The 16364-nt window shown below is 40.7% G+C and overlaps 1 protein-coding gene across 1 annotated transcript in view; it reads left to right on the top strand.

The window, feature by feature from the left end:
* Window positions 1-14055, top strand: part of LRRC36 (leucine rich repeat containing 36) — a 45990-nt gene extending 31935 nt beyond the window's left edge. The window contains exons 9-14 of the mRNA XM_033845699.2: window positions 2857-3146; window positions 6720-6885; window positions 8679-8824; window positions 9612-9735; window positions 12302-12416; window positions 13714-14055. Of these exons, the coding sequence (XP_033701590.2) occupies window positions 2857-3146; window positions 6720-6885; window positions 8679-8824; window positions 9612-9735; window positions 12302-12416; window positions 13714-13885 (1013 nt within the window). The 3' untranslated portion in view covers window positions 13886-14055. The remainder of the gene's footprint in view (window positions 1-2856; window positions 3147-6719; window positions 6886-8678; window positions 8825-9611; window positions 9736-12301; window positions 12417-13713) is intronic.
* The last annotated feature ends 2309 nt before the right edge of the window (window positions 14056-16364 follow it).

Genomic DNA, 16364 nt, shown 5'->3' with positions numbered 1-16364 from the left:
TAATAGCTTCCTGTTAGACCTCTTTCATAGGCATGAAGATTGAAGTATAACTGGAAATTTTGGAATTAATATTTCTTAGATTGGGGAATTCCCTGGCAGTCCAGTGGTTAGGACTCTGTACTTTCACTGCCTAGGGCGTGGGTTCAATCCCTGGTTGGGGAACTAAGATCCTGCAAGCTGAAAATAAATAAATAAAGTCACCAGTGGTCCATAGAGCCTTGAGAAATCTGCAGGGTATGTGTTTAACATGATAGATATATTAGAGAAAATTTATAGACAATTTATAGAAATGCAGTTTCATAACTATATATTATTTTAGTTAAATATTGATAGCATCCTGGGACATATTTTTAGTTACATCTAGTCTTCTCTGGCCACAAGCACTTCTATTCTGAGTTACTTTTTCAGAAAAAGCTAGTTTAAGGGTAAGAGACCACTCCTTAGTTATTTATTTATTCAACAAAATGTATTGAATACCCACTATGTGCCAGATACTATTCTATCTCTGCAGATAAAGTAGCAAACAAAAATAAACATAAAATATATGTCAGGTTATGGTAAGTGTTGTGAAGGAAAGTAACATAAGGGTATTAGAGAGTAATATGGAGGAGGTGATGTTTTAGATAGAATGGTCAGGGTAAGCTTCTCAGGTGAGATATCATAAAAGTAGAGACTTGAATGAAGTGAGAGTGTGAGCCATGTGGATAACTGGGGGGAGAAATTTTAGACAGTGGAAATAGTAAGTGCAAAGTTCCTGAGGCTGGAACATGCTTGGCATGTTCAAGAAACAATGAGGAGGCCAGGGCTGCTGCTGCAGAGTGAGCCAGGTAAAGAGTATAGATGAAGTCAGATAGCCAGACATTTATTCTGGGTGAGATCAGAAGCTGTTGGAGAGTTTGTAGCAGAGGAGTGACATGATCTAACTTAAGAATTACTCTGGCTGCTGAGTTGAGAATAGACAATGGAGAGCAAGGATAGAAGTTTTTAAAATTAACAGATTAGAATCTGGATAAGAGATGATGGTAGCTTGAACTAGGGAGATAGCAGTGTAGGTGGTGAGAAATAGATTCTGAATATGTTCTGAAGATAACACTCCATGATTTGTTGGTGGATTGAGGATGAAGTGTGAGAGAAGGAAGGTCAAGGATAACTCCTAGGTTTCAAGTCTGAATAACTGGAAGAATAGAGTTACCATTTTACTCAGATGGAAAAGAGTGTGAGGAACAGGTTTTAGGATGGATACCAAGAGTTGGTCTTTGTCAGCTTAAGTTTGAGGTGCCTATTAAAACTTCTCAGAGATGCCAATTTGATAAGTAGACATATTAGTCTGGAGTTCAGGGAAGAAGGTGGGGCTGGGAATGAAGTGTGTGGATGGCATTAAAACAGACTAGATGAGATCTCCCCAAGGGAGTGAATATAGATAGAAAAGATATCTGAGGACTAATCTGAGTCCTCCAACAATTAGAAATCTCGTAGATAAAGAGAAACCATCATGGAGAGCAAGAAAGAGGCAGCTACTAAGGTAGGAGAAAAAAAAAAAGCCAAGAGGGAGTGGTATTCTGGAAGCCAAGTGAAGAATATGTTTCAAGAAGGAGGGAGTTATAAATACAGTGTCAGATGTCCTTAATAGATGTCTTTAACACTTCTGGGACTGAGAAATGATCATGGTATTTGGCAACGCATTAGTGAGCAGCTTCAGGAGATGCGTTGTTAATAAAAGCCTTGTTGAGGTGAGTTCGAGAAAGAATCAGAGGAGAAGCGGTAGAGTTACCGAGTGTATATGACCCCTTCAAGGAGTTTTGCAGTGAAGGGGAGCAAAGACATGGAAATGTAGCTGGAAGGGGGATGGAATCGAGATCATGGTGGAAATGATCCAGTAGAGGGAAAATTGATGATGCAGGAGAGAAAAGGGACAATTACAAGAAAAAAAATTGGGGAGTGGTCAAGAGGAGATGGAATCCAGTCCACCAGTGGAGAGGTTGGCCTTGGATAGAAGCACAGATAGTTCATCTATTACAAGAAGGAAGGGAGGGAATTTATAGACACAAATACAGATGGAATTGGTAGATTTAGTGGTTAGATCACATAGATGTTTTCTTTGATTGCCTCTCTTTTGCTCAGAGAAGTAAAGAGATCAGCAACTGAGAGTGAGGAGGGGGGAGAAGGTGTTGGAAGTTTGAGGAGAAGAGAGATGTGAAATAGTGATATCAAAGAATAGAAGAGTAGGACTTCCCTGGTGGTCCAGTGGCTAAGACTCCTCGCTCCTAATGCATGGGGCCCAGGTTTGATCCCTGGTCAGGGAACTAGATCCCACATGCCTCAACTAAAGATCCTGCATGCTGCAACTAAGACCCAGCGCAGCCAAATAAATAAATAAATAAACATTTTAAAAAATGAGAAAAGAATTTGGAAAAGAGTAGATACATGTATATGTAAAACTGAATCACTTTGCTGTACACCTGAAACCAATATAACATTGTTAATCAACTATACTCCAATATAAATTAAAATTAAAAAAAAGAATAGAAGAGTAAATTGATTAGAGTAATGTATTAGGATAGCCGGGCCCAGTTAAGATAGTGGTTATGAATTTAAAGTGAAAATGTTGGAAAGAGATATATGTTGTTCTCCAGTCACTTCCCACTGCTCTGCTGTAGGCTTGGAGTATGTGCACAGTTGGATTTAACCAGAGTTGGGGTTTTGTCAGGTGGAGGGAGAGAGAAAGGGTCCAGAAAGTTGAGGGTATATACTAGGGAGAGATCATTATGACCCTTGGACTCCAGACAGGGTAAAGATGGAAGTAAGACATGAGAGAGTTGAAGAGCAGGTTCATCTCCTGCCCTGTTTCCTTCACAGATCTGTATGCCACAACCCATTTCAACAGCGACCCTGCTCTGCTGGTGAATGTAGAGCAAAACTTATCCACCAGCCTCGGCGATTTAACACCAGCACATGGTTCTTTCCCAAACAACACCATCCTGGGAGACTCTCTGCGGACACTGCTGTTGCCTACTGGGAATTCAGAAAACAGAGAGAGTTTGACCAAGGGGTCATTAAGCCCATCGAGAAGAGGATTCAAACAGAAAGAAAATATCCTTGATACCCTGAATCCAAAACATGGTTTCAGAGATGCTACAGGCAGCGAGGCAAGTGTTGGCTTGTTTGTGCTTGTGCAAAATCACATCAGGTCCAAGAGCAGAATGGGGTTCTGTTTTGGTGGTGGTGCTTCAGATGAAAAGAGGTAGAAATTCAAAGGGATTTTCAGAGGCCAGTGGGTAATACTGCCAGGCCAAAGCCTGTGATTCTTTTGCCCTTGGGAAGGTCATTCCCCTTCTGCAGCAATTCCTCATTTATGTCACAGGGAGCAGGGTCCCTAATCTACTTCCAGAGCATAAACATGGTGGAGAAGTACATTGATAATAAGAAGTGGTGAACAGAGTTTACCACAGGAAGGAATGCAGAAGTTGCCAGGGCCTCAGGGTTGGCTGAAGAGTGATCTCTGTAGCATTGATGTTTATGATCCTATCATGTTTACACATTTGCTTTGGCTACAAATCACTAACTTGCTTGGGATCTTTCTTCTAAAAGCATTGCTTTCCTGTCCAGGAATTTAAATTATTCCAATTTTTTCCAAGATGAATTAGATTAAGAAGATGAATTAGATTTTCCAAGGGATTTTTAGCTGAGAATGAACAACAAATCAAGAGCCATTCCCACATATACAATATAATCATTTCATAAAATTGTAGTATGGTAGTTAGTGTTGTTCTTACTTAGTAACTAAGTTTTGTTGCTGCCGTTGCATACATCCCTCCATGGAGAATGCCTTCTTCTCTCCTCTCATCTGTTTGAATATTAATTTTTCTCCAGGCCCTACTTCCATCATGAAGCTTTCTTCTCATTAGTTAAAAGAACTATAGCTCTTGGGGCATGCTCTTCCCTTGAACCCATAATCTTTGTCATACGAATCATTTAATCATTTACTGCCTTGTGAGAAAGCAGGGGATTTGGTCAAAAACAACTATTTCTAGTCACTTATTTTTCAGTTGATGGAAATTTTTTTGCACATTGACATGGGTTTATAAGGGGGTTTTGTTGTTTCGTTGGTTGGTTTTTTTACCCTTTAAATACTTTCTATTCAGTTTTCAAAACTTTGGAGGTGGTTGTAATTTTTGTGCACCAAAGGGGGCAGTCTTGTAATACTTTTTTTGACTTTTTGGTCCTTTTTTTTTTCCATTTTCAGCCACTGATGCCTATTTTTCCAGACAAAGAGCACTGGTGTTAATGTATTTAGGGTGAAGGTACAGAAACACTTAGGATATTTGGGTGCTATATTAATAAGACGTGTTCTAGGAGATTTTTCCACCTCTATTTCATGTGATAGGATTGTTAAAATAGCAATTAAAATCTCAATGCACTTTTCTGGACTATCTTAAAAATTCCCATTTATTTTTTCCTGTTAGATACTATATTTCTTTATATGAAAAGTTGTAAAAGACCTGTTTGAATATAAATATAAAAGAAATACACTGTTCAGTTTCTAGAAAGGTATAAATCAGAATAGCATTTAAAAAGTTATAACTTGAGGATATGGGGAGGGGGAAGGGTGAGCTGTGACAAAGCGAGAGAGAGGCATGGACATATATACACTACCAAATGTAAGGTAGATAGCTAGTGGGAAGCAGCCGCATAGCACAGGAATATCAGATCGGTGCTTTGTGACCGCCTGGAGGGGTGGGATAGGGAGGGTGGGAGGGAGGGAGATGCAAGAGGGAAGAGATATGGGAACATATGTATATGTATAACTGATTCACTTTGTTACAAAGCAGAAACTAACACACCATTGTAAAGCAATTATACCCTAATAAAGATGTTAAAAATAAATAAATAAATAAAAGTTATAAAAAATAATCCCATATAAAAAAACACACAAAATTAAACCAAACATGAATTTGTGAAAATTTATTTTTGACCAACTGACTTTAGAATCATAGACAAATTATAAAAATTAATTTTTAGGGCTTCCCTGGTGGCGCAGTGGTTGAGAGTCCGCCTGCCGATGCAGGGGACGCGGGTTCGTGCCCTGGTCTGGGAAGATCCCACATGCTGCGGAGCGGCTGGGCCCGTGAGCCATGGCCGCTGAGCCTGTGCGTCTGGAGCAACAGGAGAGGCCACAAGAGCGAGAGGCCCACGTACCACAAAAAAAAAAAAAAAAAAAAAAAAAAAATTTTAAAAAGCCATGAGGCATGGCTTTTCAGCTTTTAATTTGCTGAAAATTAAAAGTAACAAAATTATTCCAAAGTTCATAAAAAAAATTATCCCCCACTCTCACTGCATTGTGATAAATGAAAGAAAATACGTAAAGGCATGTATGTGTTTCTAAGTTGTTCCATGATGCGTACACAGAATTACCAATACATGAAAAACCAATGACAGTAAATATCCATTTTTGACAAGATCCTCTCAAGTGGGCTTGTAGTGTAACCAGTTTTTCTATGACTTTTCTTCCTAATCAGATTGTTAACTTCTTAAGGACCTCATCTTTTACTTCTTCATATGTTCACAGTCCTTATGTAGAACTCTCCATGCACATGATCAGTGTTCAGTACAGATTTGTTGAATAAATGTTTATCCCATTTGTAATGCTTTTCCTTATTAATTATAGACCATCTGTGTGACTCAAGTCATAGGTATCACTGTCTGGTGTTCTGCTTCACAGTTGTCATATATGACAGCATTATCTAATTAATCATCTATAGTTTTAATATCAAAAGAGCCAAAGATTGAGAAATAATTTGGCTGTTTTTAATATATAACAGCTTTCTTGAAGTCCCTTGAGACCCTACAGAAAAGATTTGTAGATTGATTTGTCCAGTAAAATTCCCAATTGTTTTTTATTCATTCAGACATGACTAAATAAATAGACATATACATCATATCTGAATGAATAAACAATTGGGAGTTTCATTGGAGAGCTCTACCTATACATCTATATACATGAGATTCTTACTGAATAAAAAGTATCTTTAGTACTGGGTCCAACAATAACATTTAACATAACATTTAAAATGTTATGGGATATTTATGTTTATTATATATTAATATACTAAATATAAGCTTATGAGTTATGACTTTTATTAAATTACTCCCCATTTTATTTTATGATATATAATACCTTAAAAATGTTCTGCAGTTTAATCTTTCCATATTACATAACATAATACATTGAGCCATAGACATAGGTGTTAAAACATTTTTTGTTTTCTTCTAAAAATCTCTACAGAAAATTATCATAAAAGATACTGTTACCTTTGAAATTATCCTTGTATATATTATTGTATTTGCCTTAGACATTAATATTTTATTCAAATCCAAACTGAAAGATGAAACCAACTTTCTTTTTTTTCTTTTTTTAATGTTAACACTTTTTTTTTTTTTTTGTGGTATGCGGGCCTTTCACTGTTGTGGCCTCTCCCATTGCGGAGCACAGGCTCCAGACGTGCAGGCTCAGCGGCCATGGCTCACGGGCCCAGCCACTCCGCGGCATGTGGGATCTTCCCGGACCAGGGCACGAACCCGTGTCCCCTGCATCGGCAGGTGGACTCTCAACCACTGCGCCACCAGGGAAGCCCAATGTTAACACTTTAAATGTCTGGATTTTTACTTCCCTTATTGCATTAGAATGACAAATGGTTGGTTTTTTTGTTTTTTTTCTTGAGCCTCTCTCTAGTGACCTGGGCAGTTTGCATGGTTTGCCAGGAAACCACAGTCCCCCAATCTCTGCCAGAGCATCCCATGTGGCCACTGTCCTCAGACAGCTCCTGGAGCTTGTGGATAAGCACTGGAATGGTTCCGGCTCCCTCCTCCTCAACAAGAAGTTTCTGGGTAAGTGAGTGCATTCTCAGTTCCTGGAGAAGGGCTCAGACGTTGCTTCTGCTTCGTGTTTCTGCTCTATGTTCTGATAAAAGCCACTCAGTCCCCTTAACTTGCAGGGAAAATTGTTCTCATGATCACTTACCAAAATTTCTCAGCCACACAGTGATTGACAAACCTGCATTTTTCTTATAATCTTCTTCTAACCTGTTGTTTGTTTGCTTGTTTGTTTTTGGCTGCACAGAACAGCTTGCAGGATCTTAATTCCCCGACCAGGGATCGAACCCCGGGCCCACTGCAGTGAAAGCACCGAGTCCTAACCACTGGACCTCTAGAGAATGCCCTTCCCTGTTTGTTTTTATCAGCACTCTTCCCTCATGTACCAATTGTCTTGTTCCTCCTGTAAGTTTTTCTTGACAGTCTTTGAGTGATGAGATATAAAATAGAGCATGGTCATGTTAATGATTACAAAAGGATTTAATGATCCTTGGGAAAGTGCCAACAATAAATACAACAGAAATTGGGTTTGATCATTAGAGTTCTGAGATGCCTGTTGAAATATTCGATTTGAAAAATATGATTCAAAAAACTCCAGTGACTAAATGATGTGGACTCTTTTTTAGGGCTTCTTTTTTAGGAACTTGGGAGAAAACAGTTATGCAAATATTGTCCCCATGTGTTTATTTGTTGTTTAATGTAAGAAGAATTCAAGGAACTATTGGTGGTGGTAAAAGTTTAAGTAAAAAACTAGAAACTTTAAAGTTGTTTGGGCTTAACTTTTCTTTTTTTTTAATTTCTTTTATTTATTTATTTTTGGCTGCGCTGGGTCTTCGTTGCTGTGCGCGGGCTTTCTCTAGTTGTGGTGAGTGGGGGCTACTCTTTGTTACAGTGTGAGGGCTTCTCATTGTGGTGGCTTCTCTTGTTGCGGAGCACGGGCTCTAGGCGCGCGGGCTTCAGTAGCTGTGGCTCACGGACTTAGTTGCTCCAAGGCATGTGGGATCTTCCCGGACCAGGGCTCAAACCCGTGTCCCCCTGCATTGGCAGGCAGATTCTTAACCACTGCGCCACCAGGGAAGCCCTCTTTTTTTCATTTCTAAAGGGATATACAGGAAAAGAAGTCTTAGCCCAGTTACTTTCCTTCCCACATTGATCCTTTGCTCTTGTTTTGTACGAAATTATCCCCAGGAGCCACTCATCAGTGATTAGATAATAGCACAGAGCATGCACTCACGTGGGTCTGCTGTTGTTTCTCCATAGATGTGGGATATAATTTTTTTAATTAATTTTATTTATTTATTTATTTATTTATTTTTGACTGCATTGCGTCTTCCTTGCTGCGTGCGTGCTTTCTCTAGTTGCAGTGAGCGGGGGCTACTCTTCGTTGCGGTGCATGGGCTTCTCATTGCGGTGGCTTCTCTTGTTGCGGAGCACAGGCTCTAGGCACGCGGGCTTCCGTAGTTGTGGCGTGTGGGCTCAGTTGTTGTAGCTCGCGGGCTCTAGAGCGCAGTCTCAGTAGTTGTGGCGCACGGGCTTCGTTGCTCCGTGGCATGTGGGAACTTCCCAGACCAGGGCTTGAACCCTTGTCCTCTGCATTGGCAGGCGGATTCTTAACCACTGCGCCACCAGGGAAGCCCATAATTTTTTATCTCCATCATGAAACATCTCTTACAGCCACTTACTAAATTCTTGAAAAAAGGGGATATTAGATTACCCTGTTTGTCCTACAGAGCTGGTAGTTATTGACCAGGAATTCTGTGCTTTAGCTTTTAAGATTGGCCCATGTGCCCAACCTGAATTTTTGGCAGGTCCTGCCCGAGATCTGCTTCTGACTTTGGTAGTCCCTGCTCCTTCTCAGCAGTGGTGTCACTCACGTCCTGAAGATACATCAAAAGCCTCCCACAAGAGGGAGATGGAACTGAAGAAGACGGGGCAGCTGGTCCCTAATGACATGGTATGCTGCTCTCAGCTTCTTTTCCTACTCTTCCTTTACTAGAAAAGGATGGGGCACAAGACTAGAACAGGTCTGTGCCATAAAGAACATCATCACCATGAGCATCTAGATGTTTCTGAACTGAAATATAGAAAAGTCAGTCTGTGCAAATCTGGAACACAAAACTTGCAGGGACAGCTTGGAGGTTTTGCAGGGATGACTCCCTAATCCTAGCCCTAATCCAAAAATTCTAAGGAAAGACTTGAAATGGAAAAAGAAAAAAAAAAAGGCCCTAGAATGAAAACATTTAGGACCATGTTCTTGAAGGTTATGGTTTGATTCAGATGAGGGAAGTTAGATGTCTCTGGGACTATCTTTCCTCCCTTCTGATGGAGAGCCCTAAACCAGGGGCCATTCCTAGAGTGTTAGGCTGCTGGCTCGGAAAGAAGGGACTCATATTCTTAGGCTTTTTTCCCCCCTTTTCTTAACATTAGAGGATTTTCAGGCATCCAGTTTAGTTTCTAGAAACTTTAGATAGGTGACTCAGATGCTGGCCACTTGTCAAAACAACCACTTGTTCTGCAAGAGTAGTGGATAACTCACAGGAAAGATTGTAATTGCATGTGATAAATTTGTTTGCTGCACTTGAGCTATGTTTACCGATGAATTAAAATTCTAGTGAGAAAGAGAGATGCTGACCTCCATTCAGTTTATCACTAAACAGAGGAAAGATTTTTTCAGTTTTCTAAAAGCAGTCCTCAGAATTTCAGATTCTTAATGTGTTTGTATTTTGTTTTCTAATCTAAAGGAAAGTTTGAAGCAAAAACTGGTCAGAGTGCTGGAGGAAAACCTTATTTTGTCAGAAAAAATCCAGCAATTGGAGGAAGGTGCTACCACCTCGATTGTGAGTGGGCACCAGTCCCACACTTATGGTAAGTTCAGGAAAGCAATGTGTGGTGCATCCCAAGACAACCGTTTGTTTATAGATGGCCCGTTTAATAAGCTTCGTCATCCAGAGCTCACATGGCTTCCTAAATGGAAACAACCATCTAGCTTCAGAGTTGTAATGCAGGTGACTTGAGTTACCAGAGTAAAAGAGTTTACTCTTTTATCAGTGTAAAGCATTTACAAATGTGTTATTATTGTCATTATTTTTGAGAAGGACACTTGTTTTTTCTGATTATAGCAGAAGATCGTGTTCTTTACAGAAAGTTTGAAAAATATAAGGAAAATATAATCTCACTACCCAGAAATAACTACAATTAGTGTTTTTGGTATATTTTCTTTCACCATATGCCTATACATATATTTAACTCAGAATTAAAATTTGTGCCTTGATTTTTAAAAACTAATTTATGTACAACAAAATACACACATTTTAAGTTTGATGAGTTTTGACAGATATATATATTCATTTAACTCCATCCCAGTCAAAATACAGAACACTTCTGTACTCTAGAAGGTTTGACCCTTGTGCACTCAGTTCCCGCTACTCTCTACCCTAGGCAATTGATTTCTACAACCTAATGTTATTAATTTAATAGCACAGGCATTTCCTATAATGTTACACGAATATACCATATTTCTCTATTCAGTCCTCTATATAGTTGTTTTTAATGTTAGCTATTATAAATAAAGCTGCCACTTTTATATTATAAATAATTCTAATTCTAAGAATTTCCAAACATTCGAAAGACCTGAAATAGAAGAAAAGACCCTAGAGTGAAAATGCTTCTCTAAGATTCTCTTTCTTCTCTTCTGATGGAGCTAAGAGTCCTAATATTTATGCTGTGATAAATAATGCAGCTATTAATATCTGTGTATATAAATCTTTGTGTACATTTTAGACTATTTTCCTAGCAGACATTCCTAGAAGTAGAATTAGTGGGTCAAAAGATGTGGACATTTTTGAGGTTTACACACATCATGAGGTTACACACATCATTCCCAAGAAAGATGGTTTCAGTTTACACTCATATCGGCAGTAAGTATGTATTTGAATGCCTTTTCATTTCACCCTTGCCAACACTGGGTATTATATTTTTTTGCCATTATGATAAGTGAAAAATAATATCCCATTGAATTCTTGATTTGTACTACTTTATTATTAGTATAGTTTAGGTATATAAAGTCTACCTCGACTTTAAGCTTCTAGCTCAGCACCCACAAACAAACATTATGGGTATTTGGATTTTGATTTGGAAATCAGCATTGAATTTCCAGAGTTGAATCTCATCACTATCTGATATTCATAAGCCTGAATAATCAAGACATCATTCTCCACTTACCTGCACTGAAAATAAATAGGTGTTTATTCACTAGATACCTACTTTCTTTTTTTTTAAATAAATTTATTTATTTAATTTATTTATTTTTGGCTGCGTTGGGTGTCCGTTGCTGCGCGCGGGCTTTTCTCTAGTTGCGGCAAGCGGGGGCTACTTTTCGTTGAGGCGTGCGGACTTATTGCAGTGGCTTCTCATGTTGCGCAACACGGGCTCTAGGCACGCGGGCTTCAGTAGTTGTGGCTCGCAGGCTCTAGAGCACAGGCTCAGTAGCTGTGGCGCACGGACTTAGTTGCTCCGTGGCATGTGGGATCTTCCCAGACCAGGGCTCGAACCCATGTCCCCTGCATTGACAGGCGGGTTCTTAACCACTGCGCCACCAGGGAAGCCCTAGATACCTATTTTCAATCAGCCATGAGACCCAGTTCTCTATTTTGGATTACTGGTGATAAATACAGCTGTTGCAGCCCTGATTTCCACCTTCCAGAACCTTGCTACTCAAAATGTGAGCCACACATCGCAACATTAGCATCACCTGGGAGCTTGTTAGACCTATAGAACATCTGGCCTCACCTCAGACCTACTGAATTAGAATCTGTTTTCTAAAAAGATCCCCAGGTGAAGCATATTAAAGTTTAAGTACTGTTCTAGAAGACTGACTTGCTTAGGACCAGAGTTCCTGTGCTTTTACCTACTTTATTTTTGCAGGCAGTGGCAACATATTTGGAAAGCTAGATATGCCTTGGCCACAAATCCAGTTTCTGAAAGCACTCATTGAGCTACTGTCATGTGCCTGACACAGTTCTAGATGTTTTCACATATTCCGTACAGAGTGAAGGACATACATTCATGAACTAAAATGGAGAATACAAGGAGACCAAATATGTGTTGACTGCCTATGCTATGTGAGCACAGATGTCTCACTGACTCCTTATAACAGTGCTACCCGGCAGGGTTACTAGCTCTAGTGAAACTCACCAAAATGAACTAACGTGCAAGATTAAGTGGTTGAATTTTAATTCAGATATGTCTGTTGTGAAACCCTATATTCTTGCCACTATATCTGCTGTTTCCAAGGGAGGGAATGATGAATGGAGGGTGGAGGTGGGTGCAGTGGGGCCCCCAACTCTTCAAGATGTCTCCCTGATCACTCAAGCTCTGCTCAAAGACTAGCCGCTTGGAATCCTCTCACCCCTGGCTACTGTAACCTTTGTAGATGATCTTCTGCACAAAAACCAACAGCTGAACATGCAGGTGGCTTGCCTGAACCAGGAGCTTGCCCAGCTGAAAAAGCTGGAGGAGATAGTGGCCCTTCTCCACGAAAGTCAGAGGTAGGACTGGGTCCATCTAGCTGACTTCTGGAAGCAGATATTTACTTTCCTTTATCTCCTTTGTTTTACTTGGCAAGTTAATATCTATATACTTTTCAAATTAACTCTAGTCTGTGTGCAAACCACCTGTGTCCAGGCCAGTTTGCTCAGGGATCAAAATACTGCTTTCCAGAGCACACCAGTTTCTGATTCAGCAGATCTGGGTTGGGAACTGAGAATTTGCATTTCTAGTAAGTTTCCAGGTGATGCTCTTGCTTCTGGCCTAGGGACCACACTTTGAGAACATTAAGATACATATCTTTAGTGATGCTATATTTTAGAGTAACTTGAAATAATTCTTCTGTGTGTTGTTAAACCATCAATTCAATATACAGGTTCAATTCATTTCATTTTGTTTGATTCATAGGGAATATTTTTATTATTTTGATTTAATCTTGTGTATAATTAATGTAAAACTTACATGGTCCCAAAGTCAGATCCACAAAATCAGATAAATTCAGACAAATCTAGCTTCCTTACCTGTCTCCTCTATCCTTTCCTTCCTTCCCACTAGCCTTCCATTGCAGGTGTGGGTGTGTATTTGTGTTCCCCCTCTATTATATAAAAAGAGGCATAATGTTGCTTTAACATTTTATCTAGAAATCATTTCACAGTGGTGTATAGAGTTAGTTCTCACTCTTTTTATACATGCATAGGACTCCACTGTGTGTGTATTTAATTAGTCCTCTACTGATGGACATTACAGTATCTTGCTGTTGCAGATAGTGTTGCAGTGAATAGCATTGTGCATGCATCTTTTTTGGTGGGGAGGGGCAGTCTCTGATAGCTTCCAACATTACATGGTAATACAGAGTCCAAGAATACAGTCATGACTAGCACCATGAGTTTAATTGCAGAGGCAGGATAGATTAGAAGAAGTAGAAATTAAGATTTGGGGATAGAAATTGGAGGTCTGGTCAGGTGCTAGTCTCCCCGTGCGTCTACTTACTTCATCAGGAAAGTGCTTTGGAAAGATCAGAACAATCACTATATAAAATGTGAACTATGTTATTGCTACAGTCAGTCTGGAACATAAACAGAACTGCAATGAATAAATAAACTGTCTGCCTGCTTTTAAAATAAACAACTCATAAATCAGACAGTTCTTTCTATTTAAAGATGTTACTTCATTTTACATTTATTTTTTAATTTTTATTTATTTATTTTTTTACATTTATCTTTAGCAAACATTTCAGGTCAGAATGGCAACTACTTTGCTTTTATGACTTCATGACTGTCTTTTTCCCCCATGCCTCAGATCCCTGGTGGTAACTAATGAGTATCTGCTGCAGCAGCTGACTAAAGAGCAAAAAGGTTATTCTGGGAAAGCACTCCTGCCTCCTGAGAAGAGTCATCATTTGGGGAGATCATCGCCCTTTGGGAAAAGCACTCTGTCTTCCTCCTCACCAGTGGCACATGATACGGGTTAGTATCTAATACAGAGTGTTTCAGACTCTGTCCCAGAGCCTAGTCTATGGAGCTAGCACTGCACACCTTTTTTGCAGCTTCCCTTTCAGCCCCAGGGGGTTCTCAGTGTCATTGCCACTAGTATGGTGGTATTCACTCACAAGATTAAGAAAAAAATCTTATTTTAATTAGACTATGTTGGTCCTTTTTATTTCTTTTTATCTCCTCCCATCAAGTCGTTCTTTCCTTCTGCCCACATAAATAGTTGGCACTTAGTCCTAGGCATCACATCACATAGAAACGTTTGGCTGAAAATGTCAAAAAGAAAAGAACACTAGACATTTTTCCCAAGTGTCAGTTGAAACTGTGTAGTAGGAAGTTTAAAAAGAATATCCATGGCCAGGTATGTTTTGTGTTAGCAGAAATTTTGGAGAACCTCTATTGATCAGTTCATCAAACGTGTTTTGGGTTTTCTCCCACCATAGTGAAAAGGTGACAAGGTCCGGTGTCTTCCTGGAGCAGCCAACGGTTTAGTTGTGTGATGGAGCTCAAAGCTTGCCATTGGTACCAAACAGGCCTAAATAAAAGCCTAGAGAGATCCTGGAAAGACAGACAGAGTAGGTAATTCCTACTCTGGAGAATTGGAGAAGGCATCAGTGAGGACTTGTTTGAGTGGAAGCTTGGCAGAATGAGTACAATGGTACCAGGTAGAGGGGTTGCAGAGCCTCCTAGGCCAAGAGTACAGAGTAGGAGAGTCAGGCCCCCAGAGGGATCACCGGGCAGGGAAGATGTAGGCCATGGTGCTATGACAGTATATAACTGGGGGACCTGTCCTAGCCTGGGAGGGAGGTGTGATATCAGGAAAATGTCCCCTATAGAAATGATTTTTCAACCAAGACCTGAAGAATTGAATAGGAGGTCACCAGGCGAAGCATAGGATTGAGGGCAGAGGCAGTGGGGAGAGCTGCAGAGAGAAATAGCATAAGCAATGGCCATGAAATGGGAAGGAACATGGTTCATTCAGGGAATGGAGGGCCTGAGAGGAGATACACAGGAGCTAGGTCGCATGGCTCCCAAAAGATTTTAGATTGGGAAGGCAATCTACTCTATAAGAAGAGTAGATTGACCTCCGGCCATGTGGAGTGGACCAGAGAGGAGCTAGAGAGATAAGAGAGAAGGCTAGTGCAGTCCAGACCAGAGGTGTGGCTTCTGAAAGTTAGCTTTGGGCTCAGCATCCACTTTACATGTCAGTACCTTGTATTTCAGACTGAGGATCAATCTTTTCTTTAATCCGGATTGATTAGGCATCAATGGGAAAAGATAATGCAAGTGGCTCTAGGTATGTCTCTACTTCAAGGTTGCACAAGTAGCTAATGTTGCCAGAGAGCTTTACAGGGCAAAGGACTGTTTAACCTAATGTCATATTGTACTTCTCTTCATCTTCAGGGTCATGTCAGAGAGAGAGGCAGGTGGAAAGATTAGGCACTTATTTGCTCCCCTGACCCAGGTGCTGTGCAGGGAAGGAGAGCTATTGCTGTAATAATGAGACATGAAGATCACAACTAAGATCACACATCTCTAAGTTATAAATAAAATCTACAGATCTCTCAATTTTATGTAGGTTCCCAAAAGGAGCATGCACAGAGGAGCCATAAGTTTCTTTTAGCTGCATGGCTCTGAGGGAGCTAGAGTCAGCTCGTTTTCTCTGGAAGTGTCAGTAAGAACAGCCCCCCTCCTCGCTCTCATGGGCCTGTCTTGGCCCCATTGAGAGGCCTCCAAAGAGCCTAAGCCTTGCCCAGGTAGGGTCGCCTTAGCTAGTAGCCTCATAGCCCTGTGTTGTCATATTTCACCATCCCAGCCCAGTGCACAGGCCAACTTACTGGACAGCCGATGGGGGCTAGGGGAGGTGGGGGCAGGGATAACGGACTTCTTTCTACAACCCAGCCCTCGCTTCCTTCTCCTATGAATCTCCTATGAATGCTAGCCCAGAACCTATTCAGGGTACCTCTAAGGAGAAGCAAAGAGCCTGACCCAGACTAAGTCACCTTCCACTCTATTTTCTATTGTCACTGAAAGTGGCTGGTCCTACCCTAGGCCAGGCCCCTCTCTAGGGTTGCTGGCCACTCATGCAGAGGTCAACTGTGTTTCTGATTTTCACTGTGTGGCCCTTGGTCCAGAGGGCAGGGGTAGGGATTGGTGGCATCAAGGGAAGGGCCAAAGAGCTGTTGCCCTATGGAGCTAAGTGGGCTCAACATGGAGTGGGGGAAGACCCCTGAAGCAAGTAGAAAATAAGTGGACAAGAATTCCTCACCCTGGGCCTGGCACTATTAGGAGAAAGAAGGAAACAAGGCTGGGATGGAAAACAGGTCCTCAGGGAAGTTCTCCAAAAGGAGAGGCAGGGCCCCTATGAGGTTTGGTCTTCCCGCCAGTTATACATAGAGGGTTTTAATGGCTCCATCCCACAGATCCTAACTTCTCTTCCTTGCCCAACTGGCTTTGCTA

Source organism: Tursiops truncatus, chromosome 19 (genome assembly GCF_011762595.2).
Source record: "Tursiops truncatus isolate mTurTru1 chromosome 19, mTurTru1.mat.Y, whole genome shotgun sequence".
In the NCBI taxonomy this organism is placed as follows: domain Eukaryota; kingdom Metazoa; phylum Chordata; class Mammalia; order Artiodactyla; family Delphinidae; genus Tursiops; species Tursiops truncatus.
The sequence above is the reverse complement of the archived record's forward strand: the minus strand, read 5'-3'. Positions and strand labels throughout refer to the sequence as shown.